The 14,539-nt window shown below is 62.5% G+C and overlaps 2 protein-coding genes across 6 annotated transcripts in view; one reads left to right on the forward strand and one right to left on the reverse strand.

Moving 5' to 3' along the window:
• The window catches only part of KCNT1 (potassium sodium-activated channel subfamily T member 1), a 90,730-nt gene extending 86,444 nt beyond the window's left edge, over window positions 1-4,286 (reverse strand). For 3 of the 4 annotated variants that reach the window (XM_025359725.1, XM_025359724.1, XM_025359723.1), the window contains exon 1: window positions 4,109-4,286. In XM_025359725.1, coding sequence (XP_025215510.1) covers window positions 4,109-4,218 — 110 coding nt within the window. In that variant the 5' untranslated portion in view covers window positions 4,219-4,286. The remainder of the gene's footprint in view (window positions 1-4,108) is intronic. The other variant, XM_025359726.1, reaches the window with a different exon arrangement.
• Window positions 4,287-7,083: 2,797 nt separating this feature from the next.
• SOHLH1 (spermatogenesis and oogenesis specific basic helix-loop-helix 1) lies at window positions 7,084-13,486 on the forward strand. 2 transcript variants are annotated; one of them, XM_025360136.1, is made up of 9 exons: window positions 7,084-7,203; window positions 7,481-7,615; window positions 8,169-8,316; window positions 9,012-9,133; window positions 9,831-10,024; window positions 11,380-11,593; window positions 12,191-12,261; window positions 12,611-12,676; window positions 12,832-13,486. In XM_025360136.1, exons 1-9 carry the CDS (start codon window positions 7,139-7,141, stop codon window positions 13,047-13,049), a joined length of 1,233 nt encoding a protein of 410 aa, XP_025215921.1. In that variant the 5' UTR covers window positions 7,084-7,138; the 3' UTR covers window positions 13,050-13,486. The 2 variants fall into 2 exon arrangements, with proteins under 2 accessions (XP_025215921.1, XP_025215922.1); XM_025360137.1 differs by lacking the exon at window positions 12,611-12,676 and having other exon boundaries at window positions 12,832-13,239.
• The last annotated feature ends 1,053 nt before the right edge of the window (window positions 13,487-14,539 follow it).

Below are 14,539 nucleotides of genomic sequence, written 5' to 3' on the forward strand. Positions count from 1 at the left end.
ACATTAACACCATGGGAATCTTTCGACCGGGCAATTCCACTTTTAAAAATCCATCTCAGGGAAGTAACTGGACAAATGCTTAGCTCTGATGTGTCAACATAGCTGGTGCGTAACAAGGAACAGACGAACTGGCCAGTGTGCAATCTCCCGAAGCCAACACAGCTTTGTAACACAGCTCAACACAACCTCGTAAGGTCCATGCTAGCTCAACAGCACGCCAACACAGCTTTGTGTCCGTGCTGTCGACACGGGCTCAACACAACCTCGTAAGGTCCATGCTAGCGCTCCCATTCTACAGATGAGGAAACTGAGGCCCAGAGAGGTGAAGCGACTAGTCAGAGCTGACACAGCTACTGCATCTCGGTGCTGGGATGGACCAACCTCACAGACACAGTTCCCAGAGGCTCCTCCAGGCCCTCTGCTCCTCCCAGGGCGCCCGCCCTGTGCCAGTCCAGACCCTGGTCCTACAATGCCCTTCATCTCCTGATGCCCCCACCTCTGCTCCAGTGAGGCTACCGTCCTCTCCCACCTCCTCACCTTCCGCCCCGATCTAGGGAGCACCTGGAGGCCCCCTCTCGAGGAGGGCCTTCCCAGGGACCTACCCCAGGAAGCTGGCGGCCTCTGCCCTGCCACTGTCCCCTGCAAACCTTTTACACTTGCCAGTTACTAGTACTGGTCTCACCTCCCTGGGCCAATCGCAGCCTGGCCTCAGTTCCAGCCCCGCTGGCTCACTTCCAAGTTCCACAGGTGGAAGCGGGTCTGGGTGAACATGGGTGGCTTTACCCACACACACAGCTGGGAGAGGTCCCAAGACACCTTTGAAAGATGCCCATTTAACCAGGTGTTGGCACCCAGCCACCTGGCATGGGCATGCCGAGTCCAGCCTGCCTTTCCCCAGACTCATGACTGGTGACTTCGAGGTCACACTAGCGGGCTGGCGGGCCCCACACATCCTCCTCCAGCTCTCACACACGTGCCCAGGGTGTGCGTGCCTGGCTCACGGTGCACCCAGGTTTACCGGCACACACAGCACTTGTGTTTGGGTACACGATACCCGTTCAGTACCCCTCACCCATGCAGGGCTGGGATACACTTGGATAAACTTTCCTGTTGCAGAGAAACCTGGGATTGTTCGTGGGAGACACAGAAGTGCCACCCCTCCCAGGGCCGGTGGCACTGGGGGCAAAGCCTGCAAGCTGGCATCCCTGGGAAGCAGGACACAAAGCCTCAGGGGAGAGCCTGAGACGTCCCCCAACACCCTCCGAGGGCATGAGACGGCCCCACAGCAAGGTACCACTGCTGCCACGCCAGGCTCGTCCCAAGTAATTTTCTGTATTAATCTAGAGCTCCCCGTGCGGTGGGTGAACCAGACCAGCACACTTGGAGGCTGCCGGGTGCAAGGACACAGGCCACACACAGGCCAGCCACAGGAAGAGAAGCAGAGGCCCCTGTGGGGACCCCGCCCGCTCCCTTCTCACTCACCTCTGTAGCTTCCTGAGCTGCTACTGTGGCCACTCCAGGGCCACAGCAGACCCCTGAGTTCCCCGTGGCCTGAGCCGTCCCTCCTGCCGGCCAGTGCTGGGCGGTACCTTGGGCCTTCAAACCTTTCCCATGGGCCCTGAGCTACTTCCTGCTGCTGAAGGCACTGCTCCCTAATATGGGCCTGGAAGGCGGGCCAGGACCTTGGGCCAGGCATTTACCCTGGCAGGATGCCAGGGCCCGATCCCCTCAGGGCCTACAGGGTCCCAGGCCCACCCTGGAGCAGGGCTGCTGGGAACTGGTATTTCCAGGAAAAGGCCTGGCCGGGGCTCTGATGCAAAGTGCGCTGGGCAGGGGGTGGCCACTTGCCAGCTCTGGGGCCAACAGGGCCACTGGCCCCTCCCTCTCCTGTAACAGCTGTCATCCCCAGGGCCTGTGGGGAGACAGCTGAGGGCCCGGGACTCCATGGCATGGGGGTGGGAGCAGGGCGCCTGGAGGCCAGAAAGGGGGCCAAAGGCCGGTGAAGATCCCTGCCACCTGGAGGGCCAGGAGCTCCTCTCTGGAGCCCCACTTTCCGGCCTGGCGGCCTCGGGGCTGACTCTGGGACGCCACTAGCATGGAGCTGGGGGTTTCAGCTGGGGCACTGGTGTGGGGGTGGGGTGTCCCAGCACCTCCTGCCCTCTCTGAACCACAGCACCAAGGCTGGCATCCTCCAGCACCCAGGAAAGACAAAGGCCTGCTCAAGGCCTGGCACCAAGGCCAATGGACTCCAGGGCCCGGGTTCTGACCACGCTGCTGCCTGGCGCCCCCCTCCCCGCCTGAGAGCTGGTGCGGAAACCTGCCCCATGGAGCTCCCCCACCACCAGGCGGCACGAAGCTTCTTTTTTCTGCAGCTGAAGCCACCTGCCTGGGCCGCAAGCCTTGGCCTCACCTGGAGCTTAGCTCCCCTCCGAGCCCAGCCAAGCCCAGGTCCTGCTCCCTCCCCAAGCCTGACTCTCCCTGGAAGGCTCTCACCTGGCCCGCCTGACATCCCCCCAGTGCTGGCAGCTGCTCCGCCTGCAGTGTGATAGGGAATCTCTGTTGCCACGGAGGTCAGCTCAGTCCAGCGAGGAGGAGGAGCTGTCCCGGGCGGGTGGGCAGGGCCAGTTGGGAGACACAGGTGTCTGGAAGGACCCAGTGGATGAGGCCTGGAGCTAAAGGCCAGACCCTGAGGACACAGTCTCGCCGCGTCTTCTAGAGAAAGTCAGACCCAGCAGGGCAGGTACTAATGGCCAGAGAGGGCAACATTAGGCCGGGGCGGGAGATGGTAGGGGCCGGCCAGCCCACAAAGACGAGGACTATCCAGGACCCCCTTGGGGTCATTTTCTCCGTGCCTGACAGGTATCCCCCGGATGGCCCCTCAGGGCACATCCAGGCTGTGCCCACTTCCCCAGGACATCGTCAAGTCACTGGCCACCCTCAGAGCACCTGCTCCTCACCCACGCTGTATCCCGGACTCCCCCAGGTACCAGGCGGGTGCTGTGCCTGCCTCTTGATGCTGGGAACCTCCTCTCCAGCCTGGTCCCTCACCAGAGGCAGCCCTTAAAGACTATCCATGCCACCCCCTCATTTACTCATGGGGAAACTGAGTCCCACAGAACAAACGGGCAGCAGCACCAGGCTCCTGCTCTCAGGTATGCTCTTCCAGCCCCTTCTCTGGCCTCAGGACAGCCTGAGACTGGGCAGAATCCAGAAGAAACGGCTCTGTTCTGCTGGGGAGGGGCTCGCCCAAGACAGTGACCGGCTCTGCCCAGGGTTCCCTGGAGTCTGGCTCTGGGGACAGGGGGAGGGGCAGACCTGCCTGTTTTTAAGGGCTGAGGGAGGCGGGAGAGGACGGGGAACCAGGACCCTGGGGCAACCTCCGCTCAGGACTGTCCCACTCGGCTGCTGGTCTGTGCCTCTGCACTGGTCACTGGGTGGGTAGGAGCCATGTGGCATCCCAGGACACTGCACAGGGAACAGCTGGCTCCAGGTCACCTGAATGCCCTTCTCAACTGACCCTCTCCTCCCAGGGACGGGCCAGCAGGGAGAGAGGAGTGACCAGAACCCAGGACCCCGCCCTCATCTGACAGCCACTTAACCCACTTCCTACTGGGGGCTGTTCTTCGGAAGGTTGCCCTGGACACCCCCTACTGTGTGGGGTAACCTCGTCGGGCACCCCACCCTGACCAAGCACTGCCACGCCACACCAGAGGGATGGAACCTTCCTCCCCACGCTGGGGTAGGGGAGGGGGCTGCGGGAGTGGAAGGCCCTGCACCGCCCCCAACCTCCCTGCCACTCCCCCCACCTGGGAGATGCTCAGGACCCCCATCTAGCCACGGCCGCTCCCCCCAGCTTCTTACCAGGTGGAGGACAGATGGGGACGGACCCTGCTGCCTGGGCACCTGCTATTTGTTAGAGAAAGCGAGGCCCACCCTGAGGGACGCCCCTGTTCCCCCAGGTGGGTTGGGAGGGCACTCGCGGGTCCTGGGGAAGTTGGATGGCCCTGGGAACGGCGGGTCCTGCAGGGTGCGGGAGCCTGAGGGGGAACTTGGGGGTCTTAGGTTAGACGGGGGTCTCCCCGCGTGGGGAGGGCGCAGCAGACCGTACCTGGTGGCGCATCGGCCGTCGTCGAACTCGAAGGTCCGGTTGGTGTAGCCCCCGCCGCGCGCCTCCCGGTAGACGCCCCCTGGGCTACACGCCCCGTCGGGGAGCGGCATGCGGCCCGGCAGCTCGGACCCGACCCGAGGGAGAACCGAGTGGGAGCTGCCACCTTCTTCCCTCGCTTTGCCCTGAAAAGCATTTTTTTTTCCCCTCGCAGATTAGCAAGGAAAAAACGCCAGTCCCAGGGTCGGGTGCGGGCGTCTGTCCGCGCGCGCCCCCTGCCGGCCGCGCCGGGACCCGCGGCGGCTCTGGCCCAGGCTGGGACGGGGGTTGGGGGTAGGCGAGGGTAGGGAGGGCGAGGGTCCAGGGACCCGCCCCCACTGCGGCCCTCTGAACCCTCAAAACTCCGAAGAACGGAACGGGGTTCGTTAATGGCTAGAAAAGACCAAGCGCGCCGCCACCCGGCCCTACATCCCTGGGAAGGCTCCGCGGTAGGCAGCGGCTTGGGGGGCCCTGGGTCCTCTGCAGGCAGCAGGGCACATGCGCTGCTCTGACCGCCAGCATCCGGCCGCCGAGCCCAGGCACCGTCACCACCTCCCTGCTGTGCTGCTCTGCCCTGGTCAACACTGGTCACTCAAGACAAGCCACATTCAAGATGACTCTCCCCCACCCCCCACAGGTTGCAGCATCTGTCGGCGGGCACAACCTGAGCTTGGCCTGGGGGAGGGGGATGAGGGCATCCCACCCTGTGTTCTCACCCACACAGCACGCACAGCACCTTTAGACGGGTGAGGAGGGTTCCAACTTAAGATGCTGCAGCCCAACGACTGGGAAGCAGAGGGTCCCCCTGCAGGCCCCCTTTCCCGTGCACGTGCTCACACTGTTGCACACATGAGTCACCCTGGCTCAGATGGCCTCACACAGAGCTCTGAAGAATTGCGATTTCTGTCCCCAGACCTTTGTTGGTTTGCAGTGCGGACCAGGCCCCTCACTAAGCCAGGACTGTGCCCACGAGGGGCAGGGGGAGGGCCAGGTCCATTGGGAGGGTGCATGGCATGTACTTCGTGGTCCCTGGCCTCCCCAGTGTCTCTCGGGAGTGTCCTTCCCTGTTTCTCTAGGAGGCAGCCAACTGAACACGGATGCTTTTGGGGTGGGGGTGGGGAACACTCAGGGAGGTCTAGGATGCTCTTAAGCCCCCAGCAGAGGTTCAGCCTGTGCCCCCACCACACAGCTTGTGGGCATCTTGGGGGTTTTTCCTCACGTCCCTAGAGAGGCTGGTGCTGCTGCTGGAGTCCCACCACCCCTGGGCGGGTGCAGCCAGGGCAAGATGGTGGCTTTCTGCTAATGCCCTCCTGCCTGGGGAACTCAGAAAAATCACCACTGAGAGTCCGCACCGTCTGCATCTGTGATTAATTAGCAGTAATTACACGGGTTGTCAGCGGCAGGAGACTCCCAGGTTCGATGACATTCCGAGGGCTTTAGGGAAACAAAAACTTGGCCCCCTCTGCCACTGAGGAGCCCCAGATCGCCAGCCCGTCCAGCCCTCCCTGGCCAGGGGCAGGGCTGGGAGAGGGCCCAGGTCCCCAAGAGCTTTTGCCCTACCTCCAACCCGGTCCTCCATGTCTGACCTGCAGTGGTGGCTGGGCTGAGCAGGGATGGAGAGACCATCTTATATTACATAACCTCCCTCTGCTCCAAACACCCTTCGCCCATCTTTGGCCCAAAGTTCAGGATGTCAGCCTGAGGCCTTCTCCACAGGAGATTGGGGCACCCCGGGCAGACGCCCCCTATGTGGTGGCACCTGCCCGGGCTCCTTCTTGCCGCCCCTCTTGGGAAAAGAGCCCCTGCCACCCACTCCACCTCCTCTAGCTACGGACCTCAGCATGAGCCCAGCCACCCACCCCACCTCCTCTAGCTACAGACCTCAGCATGAGCCCGGTCACCCACCCCACCTCCTCTAGCTAGGGACCTCGGCACCAGCCCAATCATCCACCCCACCTCCTCTAGCTACGGACCTCAGCACCAGCCCAGCCAGTGATGTCCTCCTGACAGTCCAGCCTCAAGCCCCACCCTTGTCCCTTCTGCTTCCCTGAGGGCCACCCCCACCTCCGTGAAAGAGGAAGTCTCCACCTCCCCCTTCCCTCTGTCATCCCCCCAAAAGTATTTACCGGGGGACTCAAGCCCAGCGCAGGGCGGCTTCTTGAATTCAGCGAGGAGGTGAAAAGAGACCTGGCGCCAGAGCTTTCTGGGTTTGGATGGGGAGGACCCCGCGACCCCGCAGAAACCTGCTGACAGTATGAGCGGTCGAGCTGGGGCCCCATGGCACGAAGCGGGGGCGGTGCCCAGACAGGGCCAGGGGAAGGGACAGACGGCTCTGAGGGTGCCCAGCAGAGCTGAGCGGGAGGAAGAGCGCGGACGATGGTGGCCTGGGGGTGCGGACAGGATGCCCCTGGCTCTGGGCGACCCAGCAGGGTGGATGGTGACCCTATCCTGAGGTGCAGTACCCGCAAGGGCACTAGATTTGGGGGGAAAAGGCAGGCGTGGGCGACTGGGGGACAGGTGGGTACCCTTCCCTGTCCCTGTGTGCTTGGGTCCCCCAGGCCTGGGCTAAAGGGCTCAGCCCAGCTCGCCCACTCCCACCACGGGCTGGGCTCCTAAGGGCAGGGCCCGCCTCTCCAAAGTGCCCAGGGGCAACGAGACCCCCGCATAAGTAGGAACCAAGACGACCCCTGGGAAGGTAAGGGCGGAGGCAGGGCTACCTGGGCTGGGGCCCTTTCCCTGGCGTACCGAGGGGGCGCGGAGTGGGTGGATCCTCCGAGTCCCTTTCCAGCACCTTTGGAGGAACGCGGGTCACATGGGCCCCGGGCTGGATGCGTGGGGAGGGCCAGCGCGCATGCGCTATGGGGGCGGACTGCGAATGGGGGTGGAGGCGGGCTGGGTGGAAAGCACGTGGCAGGTGGGCAGAGCACACGTGAGGGGGCGGGGCTGCCTGCGGAAGGGGCCGTGCGCGTGGGGTCGTTCCGCAGCTGCGAGTTCATGGCGTCCCGGTGCTCCGAGCCCGACCCGGAGGTCTCCGGAGTCCCCACTGCCAGGGGATGCAAGTGAGGAATTGGGCTGGGGGCCACGGGTGTGGGGGCCCAAGCCCTGTACCCAGGGGTGCTTCTGCAAGTCGCCGGGCTCCACTCCTCTTGGCCCTCCTGGGGCAGAGCCCTGGACCCTGGGGGAGGGGAAGGGGTACAGAGAGGGCCGGGTCGTGTCCCTACGTGACCCAGGTCTTGGCCTCCACGCGCATCCCAAAGACCCCCATTCTGGCATCTGGGACTCCCGGTGGCCTTGTCTGGGGTTCTCAGGACCTGGTGTTCTTGGCTCTCTCGGCAGCGGCTCCTCCCTGTCTGGTGCCCTCTCCTGCTGCGAGGACTCGGCCCAGGGCTCGGGCCAGCCCAAGGCCCCTACGGTGGCCGAGGGTCCCAGCTCCTGCCTTCGGCGGAACGTGATCAGCGAGAGGGAGCGCAGGTGAGTGGCGGTGCCTCCCAGAGGTCGGGGCGCTGTAAAGGGGTGGAGCGGGTGAGATTAGGTTTGTGGCTGCCACCAGGTGTCAGGCAGCCGGGAGGGGCTCGTGGCCTGTGCCCCGTGGAAGGACAGACTGCACACCTGCAAGTAAACCAGAAAAGCCACGATGGGGGACATCCCGCAGCCCCTCTTTGCCTAAAGCCTTGGGCTTGTGAGGCTGTGCACCTGTGACCCTCTGCACTTCTGACTGCCTGTGACCCTCCCTGTCCTCTCCACACCGCAAAGCAGCCATGGTTTGGGCCTGGGCTGGACAGCCTGTCACCAGGGCCCAGGGGTCAGGCCCAGGCTGTGCTCTGATGTGGATCTCGGGGCTTCAGACCACGGGGACAGCTAGCTCACTTTGCCCAGGGGCAGCTCTCAGTTGTCTTGTAACCTCGTCTACCTGGCAAGCCCCCAGGGTCTTTCTGGTAGGTTCTAGCGGTTACTGTCCCTTCTGGGGGAGGCCGGGAGGACCCAGAGATGCTTCCAGAGATGTTTGTTTCTTGACCGGAACCAGGAAACGGATCTCGTTGAGCTGTGAGCGTCTGCGGGCCCTGCTGCCCCAGTTTGATGGCCGGCGAGAGGACATGGCCTCAGTCCTGGAGATGTCTGTGCAATTTCTGCGGCTTGCCAGCGCCCTGGGGCCCAGCCAGGAGCAGCATGCTGTGAGTTGTCAGGGTAGTCGCCATCCGTCCTCTGGCATCACGGTGATGGGACATCTCACCACCTTGCAGGCAGCACGTCCCCGTCATGCCCGTCTCCCTCAGCCCCCTCGGCCTCCACCACTAGAGCAGGCCGCGTTTTCGGCAGGGCATTTCCTGATTCGTTCAAGTCCTACCTGTTGCTATTCTCTCCCTGGAAAGGAGCAAGTCTTCCCTTCCGGTCCTCATGTGCCACTGAGTCCTGTTCATTGATGGGTTACCCAGAAGCTCTGTGCCAATGTGGGGGAGAGTCAGGCTCCCCTGATCCTCCCTGGCTGAGCACCCCCTAGATCATTTCTCTGCACGTCCCCAAGAGAGGCTCCTGTCCGCTCTCCAAGGCCCTGGGGGCTCTGGCTGACCCCGTGAGTGCTGGGGTTGAGGACCTGCTTGGGGAATGAAACTGTGTTGTCATCTGTGAGGTCAGGGGTCCCAGCATGTGCAGTGAGGCCCTAGGTATGCACAGCCTGATTCAGGAATGGTGGGGTCTTTTTGGGGTGGAACCTCAGTCTCGTCGTCAGCCTGTACCCTCGCCCCCAAGTCCCAAGCAGGGACCGAGCTCACAGCGATCCTCCAGGCCCTGGGGTAGCAGTCTGGCCACAGTTTCTTGGGTTTCCCAGTTGACTCTCTGTCTTTGTTTTACTTGTTTATTTAAATTTCAGATGCTTGCTTCTTCCAAGGAAATGTGGCACTCATTGCAGGAGGACGTCTTACAGTTGACGCTGTCGAGTCAGATTCCAGCAGGCGTGCCAGACTCTGGGACGGGAGCGTCTGGCGGGACTCGGTTAGTGTCTCCTGGGGCTGCTCTGCAGGGCCGGGTAACCCTGGGAGCAGCAGACCCAAAGCCCCTGGCATGTCCTCGGGAGGGTATGGCCTGGAGGCCCGGCTTGGCCTCCGCAGGTGGTGACCTGCCCAGGGCCCTGCCGACTCAGGTGGCCAGGCATGAGGTGACCAACACAGGCGAGTTCCAGGAAGGGGAGCATGGTCAGCAGAATCGGCCTGGGCTGGCGTGGAGGTGGGAGGTGCCCAGGAGGAGTCTCTTTTGCGCCTGTGTGTGGGGGATTTGCAGGTGGTCAGTGAGGTGTCGTCCTCCACCCCATGGGCAGCTTCAGGAATGGAGTTTTCTGAAGTCAAGATAATTTGGTTCTTTTCAGAATGGCAGCTCCCCACGTTAAAGGACTGTCTGCATCGTTTGTTTAAATGTACCCATTTTACCCCACAGTGGGCTGGGGCATGGGGCTGGTGGCTAATTAGCTGTGGAAGAATCTAGAACCAGGGGAGTTGGGCAGAGGGAAATTGGGCAGGCGGCTGTGGAGCTTGGCTGGCCCAGGGCCCCCGGGCAGAGGCTGGCTTGGTGGTAGGTGGTGCCTGGGGTGTCCTGGGGACGGGTCCAGCCCTCTGCTCCTGAGGTGGGTAGGTGGGGGCAGCTCTCCAGGGGGCTGGGGGTAGACCCAGGATCCTTGTCACGTTGCTCCTTTTAGAACTCCAGATGTGAAGGCGTTTCTGCAAAGTCCTTGGTCCCGGGATCCGGCATCGGCCGGCCCAGAGCCCCTGCCCCACGTCCTCGCGTCCTCCAGGCATTGGGACCCTCCGAGCTGCACGTCCCTGGGCACAGACAAGTGTGAGGTGCTGTCGGGGCTGTGTCAGGTGCGGGGTGGGCCGCCCCCTTTCTCAGGTGAGTCCTGGGTGTGTGTGTGGGGTGCCCTTGTCCTGGGGAGCCCGGCCAGGCTGTGTTTTAGTCCTAAGAACAGCGGGGGCTGTTTGCAAACAGGAATTTGAAGTTTTCCCAGGCTTTTGTGTTGGTGAGAAACCCACGTATTGAGGGCTGAGCTCGATTCAAGGCCCCCGGGCTGTGCCTTCTTTTTGTGCAAAGGAGGTTGTGTGCTCTCGGGAGGGAGAATCCGGGCCAGAGGCCACCCTGGGGCTGTTCCCTCCATCCTGTCTCCTCCTGAGATCTCCCTGTGCTCCAGGGAAGGGAGGGCTTGACCACCTCCTCCCTGGGTCCCTGGGTTTGCTGGGAAGCATGGGGATGTTGAGTGACTTGGCCCCATCCTGGTCACTCCCTGGGTACCTGGGTCTGCAGGAAGTGTGGGGATATGGAGGGACTTGGCCCCATCCTCGTCACTCCCTGGGTCCGTGGGCCTGCGGGAAGTGTGGGGACATAGAGGGACTTGGTCCTGTCCTGGGTCTCTGGGTCTGTGGGAACTGGGGATGCAGAATGACTCGGCCCCATCCTGGCTGCTTCGTCCAGCTTTGCGGCCCTGCTTCCTCCACCCGCCTGTGGCTGGTGTGTTTTGGATGCGGCCAGAGATCTGTTTTCCCCAGGGTACCCCATCTGCTCCTCCGCCTATGCTGCCTGCCCATGGCAGGAACTGTAATCGGGGTGAGCCAGGGGCCTGAGGCCTCCCAGCTGTTCCCGCTGCCACCCGGGGCCTTTGTCCCTAATGCCACCCACAGCTGAGCTCTGGTCCCTCTGTGGGTGGCCCTGCAGGGCATCTCTGATGACCGAGTTCCCCTCGGCCCCCACTGTGCCAGTGTCTGGAAGTCGCTAGGTGCCATGAGAGGCAGGGCTGTGCCTTTTGGCTCCCCGTGACTGAGGCTGTGGCTGGGAACAGTCATGCGGTTAGTAGGGCTGGTGGCAGAGCTGGGGTCATCAGGGTACTCCAGAAACCCATCAGCCAGGCACATGGGGAGGGAGCAGGTCTGAGGGTAGAGCTCGAGGTCCAGGAGGCGGCGCTGAGAGGGTCCCCAGATCCAAGCCCCTTGCAGCTGACCAAGCCAGCACCCACTCTAGGAAGCCCTCAGCCCCCAGGTGTTGGGCACCCCATCTCTGGGTGTTCATCTTCTCCCCGTTTACCCTTCTGCCACCTGCTTCTGAGCTTCCTCTTGCGTCTCCCTGCTGCAGGGTGCAGGCAGCAGGGTAGGTACTCCGTCAGCGTTAGCGGACCGAACCCTTGAGTTGCGAGGTCCTCGGGGGAAGACTGTGGGGCCGGGCAGGGAAGTTTGACCCGCATCTGACTTCTCTCCCAGAACCTTCCAGCTTGGTGCCGTGGCCCCCAGGCCCGAGTCTTCCTAAGGCTGTGAGGCCACCCCTGTCCTGGCCTCCGTTCTCGCAGCAGCAGACCTTGCCTATGATGAGTGGGGAGGCCCCTGGCTGGCTGGGCCAGGCTGGGCCCCTGGCCATGGGGGCTGTACCTCTGGGGGAGCCAGCTGAGGAGGCCCCCATGCCTGTGCAGGAGGCCAGGTGAGTGCCCAGGCGGTGTGCACGCCTGTGTGTGCAAGAGCGAGCATGTGTGTGTGAGCCTGCCCCACCTTCCAGTCCTGCCTAGGCCCCCTTTCTTGGCATCTGGAAGCTTCTGTCCCTGCTTCCTCTGTGCCTGTGGGAGGGAGGCCAAGGCCACAGCCCAGGACGGGACCAGCCAGCCTTGCCGTGTGGCTTTCTAATGTGTGTTTCTGGAAACACTTTTGTCTTCCTAATTGTCATTTGTTTTGGCTGATAGTAAAATGAGTTTGTGTTTCCTGAGCACATACCAGCTGGGGTGTGGGAGGGGGAGGGGAGGGGGAGGGAGGGGACAAGATGAGCGAGACTGCGGCTGGAGAGAAACCGGCAGAGATGCTCTGCAGGACGGATCGGGACCTGGGAGAGCCGCTGACCGGTGTCCTCAGCGGCGGTGGCTTCTGCACTTCTCCCCACTGGGCAGGGTGGAGCCTGTCAGGAGTGGTGTCTAGATCTTTGCATTTCAAGCTGCCTTTGCAGGACTTGGGACCCATATGTTTCCTTGAGCTTCAAGGCCTGGGTCCACTTGTGACCACTAAGGAAGGGCTTCTTGTCCTTCCTCAGGTCTGTGTTGGGGTCTGATATGGAGGATGGGACGTCCTTCCTGCTGACTGCCAGTCCCAGCTGGTGGCCGGGTGAGTGGGGCCCTGGGTCCGGGGCTGGTCCCCCTGTATCAGCACCTGACATGAACTGGGGAATTGGGACTCAGGCCCAGCGTGTGTGGCGCGGGGTCCCAGGGTCTGTGAGCCCCCGTTTTCTCCTCCGTGGGTGCTTAGCTATTGGGTAGCGTCTAGCATTGAGTGTCATAGGTGATAGGTGAGAGTGTGAGTGAACGTGATGTGGATGACCCTGTGTGAGAGCTGTCGGTGTGTGGAGCCCTGTATTCTTCTTCTCGACCTCGTGTCAGTGAGGCCCCTGGTCTAGCCCGTGCTGGCCGGCAAAGGTGTATGGCCCTGTGATACGGCGTGTGTCCGTTCCATGTAGGATTTAGTGTTGGGGAGCTCCTTCCTGGTTCTGGTCCAACAGGTGTCCTGGGTCTGGGGCCGCCAGGTATGAGCTCACCTACTTCATCACAGCCTCTGCGCAGCACGGACAGGGCAGGGCAGATGGGCTGAGGTGGGAGCTCTGCTCCTCTGACCCCACCTGTCTGCCTCAGGCTCCCAGAGCACCAACCTGTCCTGCTGACGTGTCCTGTTTGCTTCCAGGGTCTCTGGAGGGCCGAGGAGGCAGTGGCCCTGCATGGGCTCCAGCTGAGAGCAGTCCACTGGATCAGGGAGAGCCAGGCTTCCTAGGGGACCCTGAGCCTGGCTCCCAGGAGCTCCAGGACAGCCCTCTGGAGCCGTGGAGCCTAGATGTGGACTGTGCAGGCCTGGCCCTGAAAGACGAGGTGGAAAGCATCTTCCCTGACTTCTTCGCCTGCTAGCAGCCGGGCTGTGGAGAGGAGGCAGGCAGGGCCGGTGGATCTGGAGCCGCGTGTGTTCCTGTCGCGTGCTTGGGCATTTTATTTTGGGTTTGGGTTGCAGCTGCACCCTAATTTGAGCGAGGCTTACAGGCTGTGACAAGAGGATACTGAATATTAAAGAGAGAAAGCAGTTTTCCTGGAGGAAGCAAAACCCGTGTGGCTTCTGTGTAATTAGTCCGATTCATCGGACAGATTGCGCCACCTCCGTTCAGCGTGCAGGCAGCTGCCGCAGATTTTGTTCTGCAAAGTTCGCAGCACTGTGAAATCCCGGAATAACCCAGTCCTGGTGCCCTGGGGTGGGGGCGCTCTGGGTCCTGCTCCCTGGAGGCGATGTGGCCTCACGGTCTTGCTGCCTAGAGGTTGCTGTGTGAGCTGCTTTTCCTGCTCGGTGCCACTCAGAGCTGCAGGGAGGGGAGTCCTTTCGGAAAAGCCTGCTGTCCTGTTCCGGCCTGGGGGGCTCCAAGGGAAGGGCTGGCTTCCACCTCCACTGCTGGTCGCCGCTGCACTCACTGTGCGTGGGGAATGGGGACCCTGGGCAGAGGTCACCTGGCCTCCATGTCTGGTCCTGTTCCCAGCCCTACACCCTGAGATCTGGAGTGGGGCTGGTTTACTTCGGGGGTGGGGGCAGGTTACTTAGAGGAGGAACCGAGCTCTTTGGATGGTGCTTAGGTGCCTGCCTGTTTTTCAGCCACAGCACAGGTGGTGCTGGTCTCCGACCCCGGATGCTCGACCTCACCCTGCTCTCCCCATCTGGAGACACTGGCTCCAGGTCCCATGTGACCCCCCGCCGGCCAGGGCAGTGTTCCAGGGACCAGCGCAGTCTCTGTCCCCCAGGTAGAGGAAACAGTTTGAGCGTGGGCTCAGAGCCCCACCAGGCTGCAGCCCTGTGCCTGCATGCAGCCGCCCCCGCAGCCAGCCGGAATGTTCCATTCATTCCTCTGAGTCATTCAGACAAAGGCTGAGGAGCGCCTGCCGTGGGCAGGAGGCTAGGAGGCTCCAGGGAGCAAGTGCTGTGCAAACACCAGGCTGTGGGTGGCGGGCAGACCCCAGAGGAGAAGGGGGTGGGGAGCTTGGGTGAGGGGCCCAAGGCCATCAGGACCGGCTCTGAGCACCCACCATGGTCCCTTGGAAGGAGGTCCAGGTCCAGCCTGAGACGCGGCTGTCGGCTGCAGAGCAGCATCCTCGGGACGCTGTGGCACCGGGCACTGACGGCCCATGTTGCTGAGACCCTGGGGCAGAGGCGGAGGAGTCTTCAGACCTCTGGTGGACCGAGTGGTGGTCGGGGCCCAGCCGGGAGCACGAGGCTCCTCTCCCGTGTCCTGCTCATTAGGGTTCGACTCAGGCTGCCAGATTTCAAGAGTGTCTCCTAGAAGACTCGTGTGTTCACTGCTGCACTGCTGTAAAGCAGTACCTAAGGCTGGGTGATTGAGGAAGAAAAGAGATTTAGTTGG

Source organism: Theropithecus gelada, chromosome 15, assembly GCF_003255815.1.
Source record: "Theropithecus gelada isolate Dixy chromosome 15, Tgel_1.0, whole genome shotgun sequence".
Classification (NCBI taxonomy): Eukaryota; Metazoa; Chordata; class Mammalia; order Primates; family Cercopithecidae; genus Theropithecus; species Theropithecus gelada.

Excerpts from the sequence above, each read along its gene's own strand:
- SOHLH1 (XM_025360136.1), top strand. The coding sequence starts at position 7,139 with ATGGCGTCCCGGTGCTCCGAGCCCGACCCGGAGGTCTCCGGAGTCCCC. Across the intron at positions 7,204-7,480 it reads CCCACTGCCAGGGGATGCAA|CGGCTCCTCCCTGTCTGGTG; the intron begins GTGAGGAATTGG and ends CTCTCTCGGCAG. Across the intron at positions 11,594-12,190 it reads ATGCCTGTGCAGGAGGCCAG|GTCTGTGTTGGGGTCTGATA; the intron begins GTGAGTGCCCAG and ends GTCCTTCCTCAG.